This window comes from Typopeltis vanoorti, chromosome 19 (genome assembly GCF_054136105.1).
Source record: "Typopeltis vanoorti isolate ZY-2024b chromosome 19, IOZ_Tvanoo_1.0, whole genome shotgun sequence".
Lineage (NCBI taxonomy): Eukaryota > Metazoa > Arthropoda > Arachnida > Uropygi > Thelyphonidae > Typopeltis > Typopeltis vanoorti.
The window spans coordinates 3,122,085-3,140,975 of record NC_143567.1 but is presented as its reverse complement, the minus strand read 5'-3'; the positions used below and the strand labels follow the sequence as shown (position 1 = coordinate 3,140,975).

Sequence of the window (18,891 nt, the reverse complement as noted above, 5' to 3'; positions counted from 1 at the left end):
AGAAAAGAGCAGACTAGAAACAGCTGGACAACACCGATAGCGTAACTGAGAGAACCTAATTAGCGTTAATGTTTCCAGAATTGCTACGGGAACAAAAAGGGCTCAAATAAAGCCGTGAGGTAACTTCCCAGAGTCGATTTATCCGCCGTTACAATTAGAAAAGGCTCACCTGTTTCAGATACTTGTGCAACAGTAATTCTAATGAGATACAGCGGCTGCTTGTTGCACGGCCAGTCGGCAAATATTACCCCGACCGCAAGCGACATGTTTCTTTGTTCAAACCAAGCGTGGAGTACAATGCTCTTGCTTTCTTTGTACAGTGAGGATTAAGTGGTGTTAAGGGTGGTTCAATGGATTTAACTTGCCAAACTGTGGAGGATTTATTAAAAGAAATTGAATGATAGCAATTTCGGTACGTTAATTAGATCGGCCTTTGTTTCATCATGGATGTTGTTATTATGGACGGCCTCACCACATGCAACGCTACGAGCTGCTGTTCCATCAATAACTTTTTTCATTAAAAAGTACGACAGACCACAACTTGATTAAGGAGTTATTTTTTTCCCTTCCGGTATGTTTGAAAATAAGCCCAATTTCTTTATTAACCGAAAAGTAGTTGCAGGAGCCTGTGTAGCTCAGCGGATGTGGCGTTTGCATACCGCCGCGCGCTTGGCCGCACGAAGGAAGACTTGGTTTCGAGTCTAGTCGGCGACTAGAGGAAATTTTTCTAAGCCTTTTTTTGACCGGTTCCCGAGTTAGTCGATCTCTGGCACGGGCAAGCAGGTTTTTCCTCCAGGAAACTCGGGTTTTTCGTCCTGTAAACTCAAGAAAATCGACCGTAGAACCCACATTATTTCAGACATTAAAAAAATATATTGTATTAGGGTTAGGGACCACGAGATGGCGGCACATTTGAGCCGTCTCTCTTCACTGCGTACCGCTTAATTAGTGATAGCCTTGGGCCATCTGTCTCTGATTGGGTACCAGTGGAGATTGAACTGCCCACTCAGTCTCCAAAAGTTAGATAGGGCTAAATGGCCTCGCCTACTCCCGTATATACGGGAATAAAAAGGCGTTAGTTGATTTTGATTTTTTGAAGTCGTTGCATGCTTTACTCCATCCTGTGCAAATATGAGCTATCTTCTAGACATAACTTTGCTTAGATTTTTAATATTTCACCATTGCCTTCTAATTATTCACCTCTTCCATATTTTATTTCCTTTCTTACAAAATTCGTATTATTATTATTATTATTATTATTATTATTATTATTATTATTATTATTATTATTATTATTATCACATCATTTATTCAACGTTGGCAGGTTTTCTTAAGAAAATTCTCCGGATTAATATATTAGGAAAGCTTAGTTATAATGAACAGCTTATCTCGGATGAGCGTTATAATTAACTTTTTTAAATAAATAACTGTTTAGTATTTATGCTCTGAGTTAATGAAATTAGTTATTATATCAAAGTTAATTGTTTACTTCAGTTAATAAGTTCGTAAGGTTGGTGTAGAATTTCCCAATCAAACAGCGTTTGATTAAAATTAAAATAAAACCAATTACCTGATAATAAAATAAATGCCACGAAAATAGTTTACAACAGCTTCATCCACTACATGCATAAAATTAAATATTCCACAAAATGATGCACTATAACAGTTACAAAGAAGTCATGTTTTGACGGCGAAACTCTGAATAACGCAACGTGACCCAAATCATCTACTTATACAACCAATTTTATTCTTTTTTATAAACAGATATGAGTGTCTTGTAAACTTTATAAATGGGTTTCAAATTCGTTCGGGTTCACAAGCTCGAAATGCATCCACACATTATTCGTGTAGCCGCAAAGTAACGACATCGAGATTGTGCTTCTCATCCCGAGTCACCTCACACGCAGTTTCGCTGCTTATCTACCGTGGCTGTAATATTTACATCGATAGCCCATTCTTGACCCCTCTCTTGCACTTTACGAAGCGAAAACTTTCATGGCCTTCCGCATCATATGCGTCCGACTTCCATCGTATCTATTACCTCCCTTCAGAGTAACGTCTGCCAGTCATCTTTATTCTCATCATTTACTGTCTGTTTATTTCTCCTTTTCTCTCCGCTTAGAAGATCGTTCTTCTCATTCTGCTGCCCTCCCATCCCGGTGGCACATTTCTCTTTCATCCACTCTATGAACACACTTAATCACGTTAAACGTGCAACAAGTATTGTCTCGAACGAGTTGCAGTAAAAGTTTTCCATGAGCGTTCCTTGGTCTTGCCGAGAAGCTGCACTTGCAGAAATCAGCTTCATATCAAATGAACGTAGCACACTATGTTGGAAGCGTCTGTCACAGAACAACTATCTGCCCACTTATTCGTTTTTTAGATTATTTATGAAATTATTTAAACCCCAAGAAGCAGATATGATTTGAATCACGCAGGTTTTCTTATATTTACCAATTATTCGTAAATCGTTACATCCTGGTTACATCCAGGTCTACAATTTTTCCATCTTTCCTCTCGGTTAAACGCAATCTGTTTAACTTAAAGGAAATCATTGCGAAGATCTCTCCATTTTCATAAATAAACACACAGAATCGCAAGTTTACATTTCGAATTTCATGAATAAATGAAAATTCAGGTGATCGCTATGAATGGATTTTATTAAATTCGCATATCTTAATATAAGACCCTTCTCTGGTGTTTTCCATCTTTCCGTAATATTTTCCATTCTTGCGTTTAACAGATTCCACTTTAGTAGCAATGTGCCCTACTTACAAATGCATTTGAGTGTCTTACATCAATTTTTTAACGAAATGACGATATTTTAAGCCTTTAAACGGGTTTCAAGAGTTACTTCCTAGTTTCTTTTACCCATTGTGAACCGACGCTTCCATTAATCACAACACGCCAAGGAATCGGGCATCAACCAAGTCACATTGATGAATAGTTTTCCGAATACCAATGACTTGCCTTATTCATTTCTGTTGCCTGCATCTTGTTTAAGAGTTGCTGCATCTGTAACTTTGTCAGTTAGGAAGATCCTCAGAATGGATCCTCGCCATCAGAAGCATCCTCTTCATGTCCTCCAATTATCGAAATGGTACTGTTTTTCTTCGCATTTAAAAATTATGTCTTTTGCATTTTGAACTTTTGGAAGATTAAGATGTCTACGTAGTCAACCAAATTGGTAAGACTCGAAAAAGAAACCATGCGCTGTAAGAAATTATACAAATTACAGTTCGCGACTTGAAAAATTCTCACTTCCAATATCAGGAAACATTCAGGCTACATTAATACTTATGTCATAGAGCAGTTTATTGAACCTTCGTAATTGTCACTAAAGATTATGTTCCAACTTCCCTTGGAACGTTCACTGCTTGGAAAAAAGTCAACAGACACCCGTATGGAAAAGGCGCATCGCGTCATGGAACGGATCATGTGTTTGTAGCCGGTATAAATTGAAGAAATATGGAGTTTAAAAACGGTGTTTTGATAGGATGCCATTTTGCAGGCCTATGTGTTGGGCAAACTAATGGCAGATTGGGCCATCCCAGGACAACAACCATACTGAGACAGAAGTGCAGGTAGTCAAATGCAAGTGCAAATCGCAGTTGATCGTAAGACGCTACGAAGGATAATATATGAAAACGCCATTCGTCGGCGGACATGCTGAAAGCGGATTTTTGGGCATCGATTGGAACACAAATCTGCAGAAAAACATTCCGAACCGAGGCTCACTACATGAGATCCCATGGTAGGACCGCAATACGCAAGTTCCACATTACCCAAAACAACATGTAGCGTCGTCAGTGGTGCAAAAAGCGTGTATAGTGGGACGTAGAAACTGAAAGCACGTACCCTCTTACAAGCAGATGGACGGATGGATGGATGTAGTGAAGCCCGGTGAACGTCTCTTAGAAGAGTGAGTAACCCCAACCATGAAATTTGGAGGTAGCGGTGTGATGGTATGGTCCTGATTTTCCCGGTATGGCCTCGGACATCTCTTTATAGTGCCATTACCATTGAACTCTGAGAAGTATCTGAACATTCTGGACATTGCAATGCTTTTTACTTTGTAGCGTTTCTATGGAATTGGCTATGGGCTTTTTCAGCAAGAGAATGGACCATGTCATAAGCTTGCTGCTGTAACTGTTGTGGACATGAGCGTCTCCAGACTTCACTGGCTTCCACAGAGCCCTGATCTCAACCGTATTGAACATTTGTTGAATGAACTGGAGCGTCAAATAAGGTCAAGGAACGTCTCCCCCACAAAAGTCGAGGACCTCATTACATGACTAGAGGAAGAATGATCGAAACTTACCATTGATCGTTATCATACGTATGGAAAGTATGCCTCGGACAATTGCTGCAATCATACCGAAAGGAGGTCATACATCTTATTAAGGAGGGCATCATGGCTGTTTGCTACTCACAGTATGGTGTCCGTTGACGTCTTTTATACGTATTCTATAGTCAAGAGTATGTTCCAACTGCCCTTGTCGGCTGCAGGTAAACATTACGATAACTATGGTAATCAATACAAAAGCCTCCGCTATAAGGTAATTAAAGATAATAATAGCAAACCTGGAAATAAATAAATAAAGCGAATACAAAATGGTTACGGTACAACTCAAGTAAACTATCTTCTCAATTTTTAGCAATGAAGAAATAAAGTTATAATCTACCCAAATCAACTGCAGAGCTTCTCAGGATCTAATAACACCGTGTTCTGGTTTCATTGTCAGAACTTATGATAATAAGTTAAATCTCGCTACTCCTCTTAGACCCCCACCCCGGTCGTTACCAAAACGAAAGCGAAGAATTCCTGTTGCAAAGCAGCCTTTTGTACTCGACTGTACTGCTGATCGTAATGCCCAACATGATGACTATGCCATTTGATTGAATCCCGAATAGTACAAGATGACCTTTTATGAACTTTTCAATAAAAGTGCATTCAGCGGATCAAGAGGAAAAATAGTAGACTCGTTTTCCCACCCAGCATAAGAGATAAAGCGAATAGAAATTATACTCAGCTTAACATGTTCATTGCCAAACACGCGCGATATCGCGCGATGCGAGTTCTCACCAAACGGCCGATCACGCGTTATCGCGTGGACGTCGCTAACTAAATAAAAAAATAAAAAAAATTTGGCCACCACACGAAATTCCAATTTTCAGCTTGGCAATGAAAGTGTTAAACAAATACATTATCCTCATTTCTTTTTTTCTTTTTTTCCTGATCCCTCTCTGATATTTCTTTATCTAAAATAATTTTTATTACTTTAATGCAGTCTTATTTTTCAATGGACACTGAACCTTCTTCCTTGGCTACCCGGGTTTCTGTTTTCTTTTGCATGACTTGCCATCAAAGGTCTCCATGCGTTGCCAAAGAGGAGTGAGAGATGAAAGCATTGAAATGTATGAGCGAACAAACTAAATGCGAAAATTTCTAGATTTCCAACATCTGGAAGTAACGGAACGTCAACTTGTCAACTCTGAAAGTAACCGGACACATCAAACGATGTGATCAAATCCCACATGTCAATAAGCAGTCGTTCTTTTGAATATAAAACGAAAATTTTGCGAGGCGTACAACTTTTATGATTAAATAACCGCGATCATCACTTGGTTTCGTGTATTCATTCATCCTTTCATACGACACGTTTATAAGACGAGCTACACATCCTCAGATGAAATAATTCATGTATTTGGAAAGTTATCCAACCGCAAAAAAAGCACCATTCTTTCCTTTATTCAGTGAAAAAGATGGACGTTTCATTAGGAATAGAGTAATCCGGATTAAAATATTTAAAAATGGATTGCAGTTAACCTGAACAGCATGAATCGTTCAGACACAATGACTTACACATCTATAGAGGATATAGGTTCTTAAAAGAGCACCAATATCTCGACTATTTATGCAAAAATATCGTCACGTTTTTATGATTTTGATATTAATCAACTACCTCATAGTTTTATTTCTTGAATGTCTTGGAGGAATTACTAGTCTAACCCAAAAAAATCTGGATTCGTATAAAACTAAAATTGAATTTACGTTCAATACCAAATTTAAACTGATTTTTTCAATAAAATTATGAGGAATGGAAACCAAATATTATTTGGGTTTCAATATCTTATAATTCTTCACAATGTAAATGGAATTTTCTAGAAAATTATTAATTAAATTTCATTTGAATACGACAGGAAAGATATTTAAATGAGCTTCACAACCGCACTCAAAGTATTGGGCAAACCGGTTTGTTTCATCTACATTATACGAAGAAACTGTGTGTAAAGCTTGCCTTCCCCGTCTTCACTAGTCTCTCTCTCTCTCTCTCTCTGTGCTCTATTCTTACCGCATTCATTTGCTGCCTTCTTGGATTACTAACTACAACCTTCTAAATGTCTTGATTTCCTTTCTTCAATTTGGGTTTCTCCACCGTTTTTAGAGTAAGGTGATATATTCCTTGAAGACCATAATTTTCCGAACTAACGACATTCATTCCTTTTTTTTTCATTTGCAAAGATTAAACAGGAAGAGACACCGAGAAACTTGTTTTCATCAACGGCCTTACCCAAACATCTGGTAGATAATCCAAACACTCTCGAAAACTCTAATCTTTCCCAACAGTAACACCTCAAAGTATACGGAATCAGTTCTTTGATTTCTTCCATGGAGCAATATTCCTACAGTGATGGGCATTCGGTGTTGTCTAATGTTATGACAATTACTTGCAAGAGTCATTCTTATTTGGTGTCGTATTTAGTATTATAAGAATTATGTGGGATGGCCCTGGCTTTGCCTCATTTCGTTTGGTTGCATTATTGTTTTCGGTCTTCGGATCCCAAATATTTTACCGAAACGCATGATTAAAGTAATACAAAACCAAACGTAGCTGCAAGCAAACTAACAAAACATTCAAAACTGATTTTAAAAGAAGTAAAAGCGGAGGCTTGCATAATATCATAATGACGCAAAGCCAGGGCCATTCATATCTGTGGCAAGCATACTTCCTGGTCTCCTCGCCACAGATACTGCCGTAATATTTTTCCTACCTTGCTTCCACCTCTTCAAATCGGATGCTTCTCTTGTATTGAATTTCTTCTTAGATAACGTTGTGCTCTTAAGGGATATTTAAGCTCTACCCTCCATCAATCGAAGCACACAACATTTCAATGCCTTCTTTGAGTTTTCGTCAGAAAGAGTGCAAAATAATCATGAACAACCTGAATAATATGACAACATTTTCATGTCTCGATGGCAAATATCAGATTCTAAAGGTTGTATTCTTATGGCCGGTTTATCTGTTTTGAGGGATGAAAAATCCACGTTTCTGTGAAGAAAATTCTTCTACCACAGTATGACATTGGCTCACTCACCTTCAGTTGAAAATTACTGATAAAGGTCTTCGTGTCCTAGAAAGATTCGAACTCGGTCTTTCCAATTAAAGAACATCGTCGAATCGTCGATATCCACTGAGCTATGGAAGCTCTTTTGTTTTACAGGCGAGACTTCTGTTGCCATTCTTTTTTCCTCTCTTAATCGAATAATATCTTGCATCCTGAAAATTAGCCTATGTTCAACCCGTTCCTACGAAGGACCAGAAACCTTTGCCGCTAATATACCTTGAAGCTTCTATAAATAAATTTCACAAATACTTTTTGTTTATACCCGTTTCTGGACGAAACCTCTGGAAGAATTTCGATAATCTCAGATTCCTACTGTTGGTGTATATTCGACGCATCTGATAGTGTCTGGTGCGAAAGACTGTTGAATACGTTTCCATTACGTGCCCTGCTCTTCTGATTTCTGCAATTGTTGCCAACTGTATATCTGGACACACATTACTTGTGATGATGGATGGATCTTCTCAAACTTTACAATTAATGACTACGTTCCTCAAGCTCTGTTCCTTCATCTACACTGCCTCTTTTATATATGGCCTTTCCAGTTGAGCAAATCCAACACACAATTTGATCATCAGAGTAAACTGCAGTCCTCTATCTCATTTGAAACGCCTTAGCTAGGCAAACCCCCCAAAACGTTCAGAATGCGAAATTCGGATTTCGCAACTATTTTCAATGGAGGGTATTGATTACTTTGTCAGTTTCAATGCCAGTAAAACTCAGTCTTGTTTTATTTCTTGCGAAAAAAATAGCCCGTTTCTTCCAGTCTTACTTTAGCCTAAATCTCTAGACAAGATGAAATTTCCTGTGAGAGTACTCTGATTTCTCTCAGCATAAACATGTTTCAAATATTGCCGCCTCGGCATCTTCAAAACTGGGATTTAACTTTCACTCAAAGATTCCGACTTAGATTGCTTTATCTCTGAATAGTTGCTAATTCTGTTAATAGCTTTTCAGACCTGATAACAGAGTTAGCAGCTGTACGGAGATAAATCCATCCAGTCACTGAGTTTTATTTTCAAATTTCGAGTGATGTTACTAAGTACTCCCGAATTCACCCCACTCTGTTTTATAGATGATCATTTTCTACTGTTGCACTTTTTATAAATACTTCCATAGTTCTTGTTTATCAGAAATGGAATCGATAATTATCCTCTCTCTCTCTCTCTCTCTCTCTCGTTTAGTCTCTTAAAATACATGCCGTAGCTATTCAGCGTTCCATATATCAATTCTAAACGCGCAGAATAGATTTTTCTTTTTCTCCCTTTTATTAATTTTATTGCTATCGTTTGAATTACCTTATGTGTCATGTATTTCCTAAGATTGATCTACTTGTCTTTAAATCCAGTGTCGTTGTTTACTGCCTCTTCAACTTTCTGCCCATCTACGCACTCTTTCGTTATTGGTTGAACAACTTCTCGTACATGACATGAATATTAAGAAATGTTTCCATTATTTTATATTTCATTAATTTTTAAAACAAGTCAAAATAATTTCATAGTGCACTGCCTTTCAGCGACTGTTCCCCTAGAAACACCAGCGCAGTTTATGACGTCATTTCAATTGGGAAAATATTCGAAGTTCGCTGTTAAACCGGGGAATGCATGTATCTATGATTTAATCGGTGACGCCTGCGTATATAATCAACATACAGAAAATATTGCCATGCATTCCCGAAAGTATTAACAACCTTACATTGAATTTCGCAGATTAATTCATAGATTAATGATTATGTTGTGATGACCATTGCAATATTCTACGTTTAGGTGAACGAAAAGAGTACAAAAGAAACTCTCGCAGTAGCGCACGCACATATACGCACACACACGTCAGTAAAAATAATGTGACATAATTTAAGAGAGTTTGAATCATAAGGAAGAAGAGACAGCTATAAGGTACTTTATCAATTGGTCTGTTCCGGTTTAAATCACAAAAGTCTTTTTCCCGTTAAAGCCATGGAGAAAATTGAGTAAAGCGGGATTAAAATCCCCAAATTGTTATAAAGTAAACGGTCAGTTCACGCACATTCAATAATTTAAGTACTCTTTAGGGATATGCTTTGAAACAACAAAAAAAAAAAAATCGTCACTCCAAACAAGACGATTGTCGTACGATTTTTCTTCTTGTTTACTCATAAGCCTAAACCGTTTTTGTCATTTTCATATTTTGCTTACTTTTGTTGAGATATTCCAACTAATTTCCGGTGAATCACAACGAACGCAGTTGGTGTACGATTTATGACAATTCTGACATCTCGTAAAATGTCAGAATTTTACGAGATGATGGCAAACGGTAAGCGATACTTTGGTATCATCTAAGCCATAAATTATTCTCAATTGCGAAGAAAGGAACTGCTTACTGATATTGAAATATTGATGAAAGTCGATTGGATCACAAGGAAAGCTTTCTGACTGAAGCAGTAATTCTCTTGGACCGAAGAATTAGTTCCATTTCTACTATGAAACCAATGCGTCAATATTATGGGGACATAATTTTCCTTTTATCTCCTCTAAGGTACCAGTCGATGCTAAGATATCTCGAATGGAACAAGCAGATGGATTCCATTGTTTGCTTTAAAGAAGATTCGCAAAATATTATTATTATACGCGAAGTAACGTCAACAAAGATTTATACAGCCAATTCAGGTGTCGTCACAATTGAACAACGTCTTCAGCAGAATTTTTCCTTAGCAGTAAGACTTCTAAATGCAACGCTAATATCTCTAAAATGTATTTAAATTCTAGAAAATGCGTACAAAGATGTAGCCCTGATAGAGTTTTGCGAATAATCTGCACGTTATCTGAAGAATATTTGACATCCTGTATCTGCAGAATGGTATTTCTTCTAGAACTTATACACGTTCTCCATGACAAAGTAAAGGCAATGTTTAAAACACCAATCGCATTTCATTTAAGAAAACGTTCCTTTCCTAAAATTGGTAATACAGTTATCAGTATGCGATAGTAGTGAGATGAAAAGCAGGAAAACTTTAAAATAAACCACCATGAAATATTCAGTGAACTAAACAATCTGATTAATCACATCAACACACACACACACACACACACACACACACACACACACACACACACACACACACACACACACACACACACACACACACACACACACACACACACACACTTTATGTTGACAATATGAAAGTATTTGGACATCTAACGTGTGTCGTAATTTGCGGATCCTACCACATGCAAATATTTAGGGAGTATGCTTGAGTATTGTCATAAAAGGTGGGATGTGCTGAATGTTTTGCACTGTACTCGATGTCAAGATGCCATCTTTATCTGAACTGAGAGACTTCCAACATAGGATGGTATTTGGGTGTCACACCAGTGGTCTTTCTGTCCTTGACATTGCTACTCTTCTCAGTATACTGAAATTCACCGTTGTTTATGTCATTCGTAGATGGAAAGTTGATGCTACCACAACAGGAAAACGCCCTCGGAGGCCACCAACGATCACTTACCGATCGAAGAGCTCTGTCTCGGAATGTTCTAGCATACCGCACGTCATGAGCGGCTGACCTCGCAGTCAACCTGAAAAACTGTCCGCGGAGAATTGCACCCCTTAGTTTGCCACTGAAGAGTTGCTGCGAATAAACCACGCATCACTCCCCTCAACACCAAACGACACTCAGACAGGTGTATTTACACACCGTTCCTGGACCGTAGATGATTGAAAAAGGATTCTCTAAAGTGATGATTAACGCGTGGCTACATGGACAACTTCATGCTTCCGGATGAATGTTTCAGCACGACAGTACTTCATGCTGCACTGCGTGTCCCAGACTGGTTTCCAAAAAACAACCTTGAAATAGAGGAGTGGCTGGTTCAGATTCCAAACTTCAACCCCCATTGAACATCTTTGAGGCGAATTTGAAAGTCGAATTTGCTCCAGATTACAAATCATCAGCAATTGGGGTAGCTTTGCGCGAAGAATGGAAGAATATTCCTTTTGCAACGTATCAGAAATTAGTTGAAAGGGTGTCCGAATCAGGTCAAAGGTCGTCTCATTCGGTACTAGAAATATAATTGAAACGCGTTTTGTGACTACAATCAGTCCAAATACTTTTGTAAGCAGATCGAATACATACACTATGTATTAAATCTGCTTATTTGTGTCTTAAATAATCCTTACTGCATTGAACAAAGCTGGGTACTGTTATGCGAACCATTGTTTTTGAAGCGTATTGTAACTCTGACAGCCTGTTCCGCCTTTGTTTAATGATTTTTATTTGACTTTTGCACTGAACCGTGCCTCTTGATGCCATTTTGATGCCATTTCCACCCGAGTATGTGATTATAGCATGTGTTAAATAAAGGATAAATAAATGCAAATACCACCCACAAATTTGATACCTCATAATCCTGCTCTTTAAATACATGGGGTATTAGAGTGCACACCGTAGGATGAAAATCATCTACAACCTGAAGGACACTCACAAAACATCCATGCCACAATTGGATTGAAACTCGGAGATTGGTGGTTTGGCTATCCACACGTTTACCAGTTCGGGCGTTTTGCGCAGCCATTTGCAGGCGTAGACCCGCCGGTTCACTCTGCAGAATGAATGGCAAATAAAAACCTTGAGGAATTTTGTCCTCCACTTTGTGATTGGTTATTTATTTTTCTCGATCATCGACTTCTTGAGATTCACTCTCTTACTCATTAAATGCCGTTGTGATAGAAATCTATGAAATTATAATAAAAATATAAAGATAATATAAAAATAAGAAATTATCTTTAACTCGAATATCCTCACAAAGCACTTTCAATTATTACCTCCAAAACTGTTTAATTAATTCTGAGTGCGCGCTGCATATCATTACCTCCCTACTCGTCATTTTCTTATTTCGTTCTTATCAGTTCTCTAAAAGTGACATTCTGCATAATTTATAGCGCGATCTTCCACCAAAGTTTGTTCTCCTAATTGCCTTGGTACTTAAGGTAGCATCTAAGACACTTAAATCGAAGTGCGGAGAAATAAGAATCAGTCATAAGTGATTGATAACCTCCAAAAGAGGATTACAAGAAATTCTAATGAAAACAAAAACAAGGAAATGCCTTTTGGGATTTTTTCTTTTTGCGCATTTCATTTTGGGATAATTCGGGAAGCATTTTGGACTTTCATTGCTACACAGTTTATTACTTCCACTCATCTTAATTTAAAATCAATTTAAACTCATTTAAATATTTTCTCGTTTATCTGTTTTGTTTTTCGTTATTTCTCCTGCAGAAAAGAAAGTATAATTTCTATTGATTGAAACCTGAAATTTTATTTTGTAAATTTTAACCCAACGTGCTCTTGGTATTCTTTCCAGAAATAAACTAAAACGCGACTTGCAACTCACGTGCACTTCGGTAATTTATCATCACATAAAATTAGCCCAGATTGCTCAGAAATAAATGGAAATAAAACAGACTGGAACCAGACAATAAGAAAGCAACGTCGGTTAAGGATTTGCGAAACAATTAAGGCCATAAGGCGTATGCATTATGTCCAAATTCTGAGTGTGGCTGCTTTTTTGTTTGTTTGTTTGTTTGTTTCGTGCGAGTTTTCTTTCCGAATGTCTGAATGCACACACACACGCACACACACACACACACACATAGACAATATAGCCATCAAATGAAAAGTTCTTATGAAAGTTTTTCCAAGATGCTGTTGGATGACGTCATTTCTTTCTATACAAATTTTTATAACTCAATTTATGAAAATTAGTGACCCGATATTAAAGCTTTTGAAAACAAATTAATCAACTACGGTTAATTTTTTTTGTTATGACGAAGGATTATAACGAGGATTAGGATTAGGAAGGAGGATTAGGGACACATTACTTGCTGATTATAGGCTGCGTAATGGTTTTCCTTAAATGCCGCTCTAACTATTGTATTTGCGAAATAAATTAATTGCGAAAGAAATTTCATGTCCGGGTAGGTTTTCAAACCTAATCGAAGTTGGGGGCTTGACTTGTAGAGGTCTGTTTATATGTAGTCAGCTTCTGTTATTGGGCAATTAGTAGACTAACCTCTGTTTGTCCGAGTTGACCGCGAAGCGGCATCGATTTCCTTTAGATCATTGGCGGTGGGAGTGTGGTTTATCCCGTGAGGTGTAGCTCTAATTAGGAATCCACGAAGAACAATGTCAAATGCCATAATAGTACGGCTAAGTTAACCGTCTCGGGGAAGAGCAAATTGGGACCATTAATTAGGGAAACGGTCAAAGACAGACCCAAGGAATTCGATCGTGAATTGTTTTCCACGTACTTCGACGGAGAGTTCACAGTAATCTGCTTAAAGTTATTTAAAAAGTGCCAAAATCACTTAAGAAATTAAAACAAAATACGCATTTTAAAAACATAATTAAAAATACCATTTTATTCTCCCAGCATCCTATTATTTCCTATATACGACGGGGGTCTGGAAAGTTCTGATATACACCTCGAACAAAATGATATTAAAACAACTGATATAACCACAAGAAAGGACATGCTAGTAGCAGAGTTAGTTATATCAGTTGCTTTAATAGCATTTTTATTCGAATTTACTAGAATTTTCCAACCCCCCCCCGTCGTACTACAAGTGAACATTTATTGATTTCATCCAACAGATATTTCTTGGATCATACTAGAATGGTATTACTGTAGTTCGAGATTTTTTACGACTCAATGACGTAACAAATGTCTTTGCCAGCAAAGGATATTAAGGCTTCATTAAATTAATTGAAAGCACCAGTCAGCCTAGTTGGAGAAGCGGTTAGCGTAGATAATTTGCGGCCCACGCTGCGGATAAGAATCCTATCATTGGGTTTTTTCTCTTTATAGATGCATTTTAGATGTTAGATCAATTTTATCGTCCGGCATGAGACTACTCTCGACTTTAATGGGGACCTAAAATGGCTTGAAAGCTCTTATTTGGTCTTCAGTGCAAGATTTCCCGATCATTCCAACCTTAGCCCGTGTGCAGTCATAATGCGCATCTGTAGGCGGACAGCATTTCCTGTGAGGAATCCACAAAAACACGATGAGAACCTTCAAAGAAAATTGAAGCGGCAACGAACGGTTTCAATAGTCACCTCGTGAGTTGTTTCATGATATTACTCTGCTAATTATTATAACTGTTTAATCGCTAAAGAGTGATATGAATGCACATTAGTTTTGGAACTGAAAAAGGCTGAACGTAGCACTAACTTTAAGATTCTGTGATTTAATTCTACAGTTCGACTTAAATGAGATAATTTATTAAGGAGTTTCTTAATTGTAATAAATGTTAACGTTGGCTGCGTGACATAAAACATTCATAGGATAAACTATTCGTTGCTGAAATAACGCAATATTTCTTTTAAGGGACTCGCTTTGTTTTTAAATTCCACTCATCGAAGACTGTTCCGGTAATCTTGCACTGAAACATTGTCAATTTTTTAGCCATTTAATGCTTGCAGTAAACTACACTGGCACACGCTGGTCAATAAAATTCGTTAAGTTAACCACCTTAAGATAATATTCTGTAAACAGAAATGTCGTCAAGGCTGCATACTTTCGCCAATGCCTTTTAACCTAAATTAGGAACTTAGCGTTTCAAAACAGTGGTATTGGAATTAAAGTTGGTGGCAAACAAAAATCAATCACCTTAGATTCGCCGATAAGATCTTTTTACGTTGCTGATACACGAAAGGTTATTTGAAAACCTATGGCGTGCTTTGTCCTGAATGGTATTGATTGTACTGATACTTTGGCTTTGTACTAATGGTATTTTTTATTCTTAATATATATGTAGTATTTTTAATTTATCTTTACCTAGTCCGGAAACCTTGATCTAGAGACCAAACAAAGAACTTTCTCAAGCCACATCAGGCCTCCAATAAGCGGGGAGGTGGTCTCACACCGGCCGATGAAATTCATCATTCAGTTAAAGATAATCACAAACATCCATTCCAATAACAAAATTCAAACCCTCAGCCTGTTGGATAGAGAGCGGGTACTCTAACCACTCGGCCAACCAGGCCAGCAATAGGCAACCACAGCACTTGCAGAGAATGAGCATAAGTTACAGGAATTTACAAACAGTTTCTAAGGCACTTCGTGATTATGGATTGAAGATCAGCATTCAGAAATAAAAAAAACGATGTCTTTAGGCAATAAGCCCATGGGAATTTCAGTTATTGAAAAATTCGAAGAAGTATAAATATTCACTTACTTGGGAAACGTACAACATAGAGATGGCCGGTATAAACATGATATTATTTCGTGCAACTGTAGCCCTTAAAGGATTTGTCAGGCAATAAAAATACGGCTAACTACAAGACTATAAATCCTTGTTAACTCTGTCTTCCTACACGAATGTAAGAGGTTGGACGTTGCTAAAGGAAGATGAGAAAAGACAATAGAAACCTAGTGTTCTGTAGCACTTCATACACGGCACATGTAACAAATGACGATGTTAGAAGGAAAATCCGCTACATTGCAAGAACACAAGAAAATATCATCACTAAAATGCGTTGAGAACTCCTGTCGCCGATGTACATGGATAAATCAGAGAGTTTACTTACTAGCATTTTTAGGCTATCTAGACTTAACATCACCTGGATAGATAGAAAATGTGCTAATTCTTCGCTTTCTTTACCTCGTTAAGGAGATTTCATGAGAGAAGCACCGGGAGCATGATAGGACCTTCATAGTGCCCCAGCGGGTTACGTAAACTGTGGGTGAAGAAGAAATAGAAAAAAAATATCACTAATGTAAGGCTGCACATTTTATAGTTGTTGGTGTCCATAGAATTTCAACGATGTTATAAAGTGAGATTAACAAGAACAGCAGTTAGAATATCGGTGCTTGGACCCATCCTATTTTTAATATATGTTAATGATCTATGTAAATACAAACGTTTTGGCAAAATGATATCCTTCGTTGACGACACGACATTGTTATACACCAAAACGACCTTCGAGGATCTAGAAAATCGGATTAATCGTGATACGTTAAAACTAAATAAATGGTGTAGAAATAATGGAATTAAAATTAATACCGACAAAACGAGATATATGTACTTTACATTAACAGACCAATTAGATCACAGTATAACTATAAAATGGCATGAAAGGAAATGTAGGGATACTCTAAATTGCAGATGTAGCTTAATCAAAAAAACAAAAACCGTCAAGTATTTGGGCCTCCATATCGATAACAATTTGAAGTGGAACTCCCACACCACTTTCTTAACAAATAAGTTCAGGTTCATAATTAATAGAATATATTATGTTAAAAAAATTGTAAATGCAGCATTCTTAAGATGCTTGTACTATTCCTGGGTAAATTCCTCACTGCAATATGGCCTCACCTGTTGGGGTGGAGATTATTACAACAATCTGCTCCCATTAATACGAATACAAAACAGGATAATCAGAGCCATAACCACTACCGACTTCGCACATTCAACCAACGATCTGTTTGTCATGCATAATATTCTACCACTACAGAAACTCTATCTCTATGGTTGTCTGTTATATGTAAAAAGAAACGCTGAAAGTTTCTTGGTATATAATGTAGACTACAGATTACGCTGCGGCTGGAACACGTGCTGGTAGTTCATAAGGCAAACGAAGAAATTTTTCATAAATCCTTCGAACACCTAGCGACAAGCAGCTACAATAAACTCCCAAATGAAATCAAATCTCTAACCTCGGCTTATGCATTCAGAAAAAGATGGAGAGACTACGTCATGGGACTAAACAATGTTGACAATTACTTTAAACGTATAGTATATAAGAGATCATTATAAGTCACATATCATGTCCAATTAAGGTACCAATATACTAACTATTTCATTTAATTAGAAGACTAATATATTAACATGTACATCCGATCAAACCGTGTAAGGTGAGTTCTCACAGATACAGTCACTGGACTCGCAGTGGCTGTTTCGAGCTAATTTAATTCTCTAGTAACCAGTATGGCTACTGCTCTTGGTTACACATAAATACACAAAATAACTTACTTTTCACTGAAACCAGTAACTGATTATAAACTACGAAAACTACCCGAAATGTATTTTACTCTACTTGTATACATAAGAAAACTTTTTATTAACTATAACAAAATAAATAGCCAAATAAAAAGTACCAACAGAAAATGATAATAGTACTTGAATTGTATTGTATAATACTGTACATTCAATTGTACAACTTGAATTGTATCGTAAAATACTGTGAAGTGAATTATATTTTAAAATATTGTACATTGAAATACCCTAATGAAGTGTTCAATAAACAAACAAAAAAAAAGAATTTCCTTTTAAACAAATCTTTGTAGGCCTCTGCTGTCATTTGAAAGTTTAATAATCTCTAACACAAGTAAGCAATTATTGCATATTGAGCGAACACATCACATTTAAGGCATCCGAATTTAGCCCTAATTCTCCTTGACGCTGAGCAGTGAATCTTCAAGAAAAGTAAGTTCTACTATTGTACAGAATCTAATCGAAATGATTCGTATTCTTTAATTCTATGTTCGTCAATTTCTTAAATCATTTCCTCATCACCCACATTTTCCTGTTTATTTGGTACTTTATTGCTTATTTTACCCGCTTATTTTTTTCTTCCAACTGATTCCGGCTTTTTTTTCACTCTGTGTCGATTATGGGTTAGGCCTATCTTTCCACTTTATCTGTGCACGGTATTTATTCTTAACGTAATCTATCTCAGATATGGCATGTATAAATATTATGCATACAAATTACACCTTTAAGTAGGCATTGAGAAAAATAAAATGTTTGACTCACCTGTCAATTGATATGGCCATGAGAGTAAAGACACTTGCAGCCACAGACAAAATAGATATGAAGTTCGACACCTTGCAGTATGGAGAACCGAAAGGCCAATCTCCATTCAACATATATATAAAATTAAAGATAACATTAAAAGTTGACACCATGGTATCCGCCAGACTAAGATTCACAAGAAAATAATTGGTCACTGTTCTCATCCTTTCATGCGCCAGAACTATCCAGATGACTATTAGGTTACCTCCAGTAGCCACCAGAACCATACCCCCAAAGACGAGACACCAGGCCGCCTGTTGCCACCAAGGTAGTATAAAGGCATTCTCATCGGCAATGTCTTCCGGACCAAACCAGTTTAAGTGAGGATTCCAATAACTTACATTGTCAGTTGCGTTAAAGTCAGTAGAGTTGTTCATGGTAACAAAGTGACCCACTTCAGTTTTCTCTAGAAGATGGCAGATACCTTCTTTTCTCTCAACGGCATGTTCGTAAACTGTCCGTAAGCAATAAAAGAAACCATCTTGAACTCTTTTAAAACATTGACAACCAATCTTTATCCTGTAATCTATTAGTCAGAGGAATGTAGCTACCGGTGTGCTCTGCCAATAAGAAGGATTCTTGTAGAATCAAGAAACAAGTCAATATTTTGTTGAATGACAGGAAACGCAAACTTTTCTTCAGAACAAT

General features: G+C 37.2%; 1 protein-coding gene across 1 annotated transcript in view; it reads right to left on the bottom strand.

Annotated features, from left to right (window-relative positions):
• LOC150095823 (tachykinin-like peptides receptor 99D) overlaps nt 1-18,620 on the bottom strand; it is a 279,398-nt gene extending 260,778 nt beyond the window's left edge. Inside the window, exon 1 of the mRNA XM_090409541.1 lies at nt 18,205-18,620. Coding sequence (XP_090265667.1) covers nt 18,205-18,620 — 416 coding nt within the window. The remainder of the gene's footprint in view (nt 1-18,204) is intronic.
• Between the last annotated feature and the right edge of the window lie 271 nt (nt 18,621-18,891).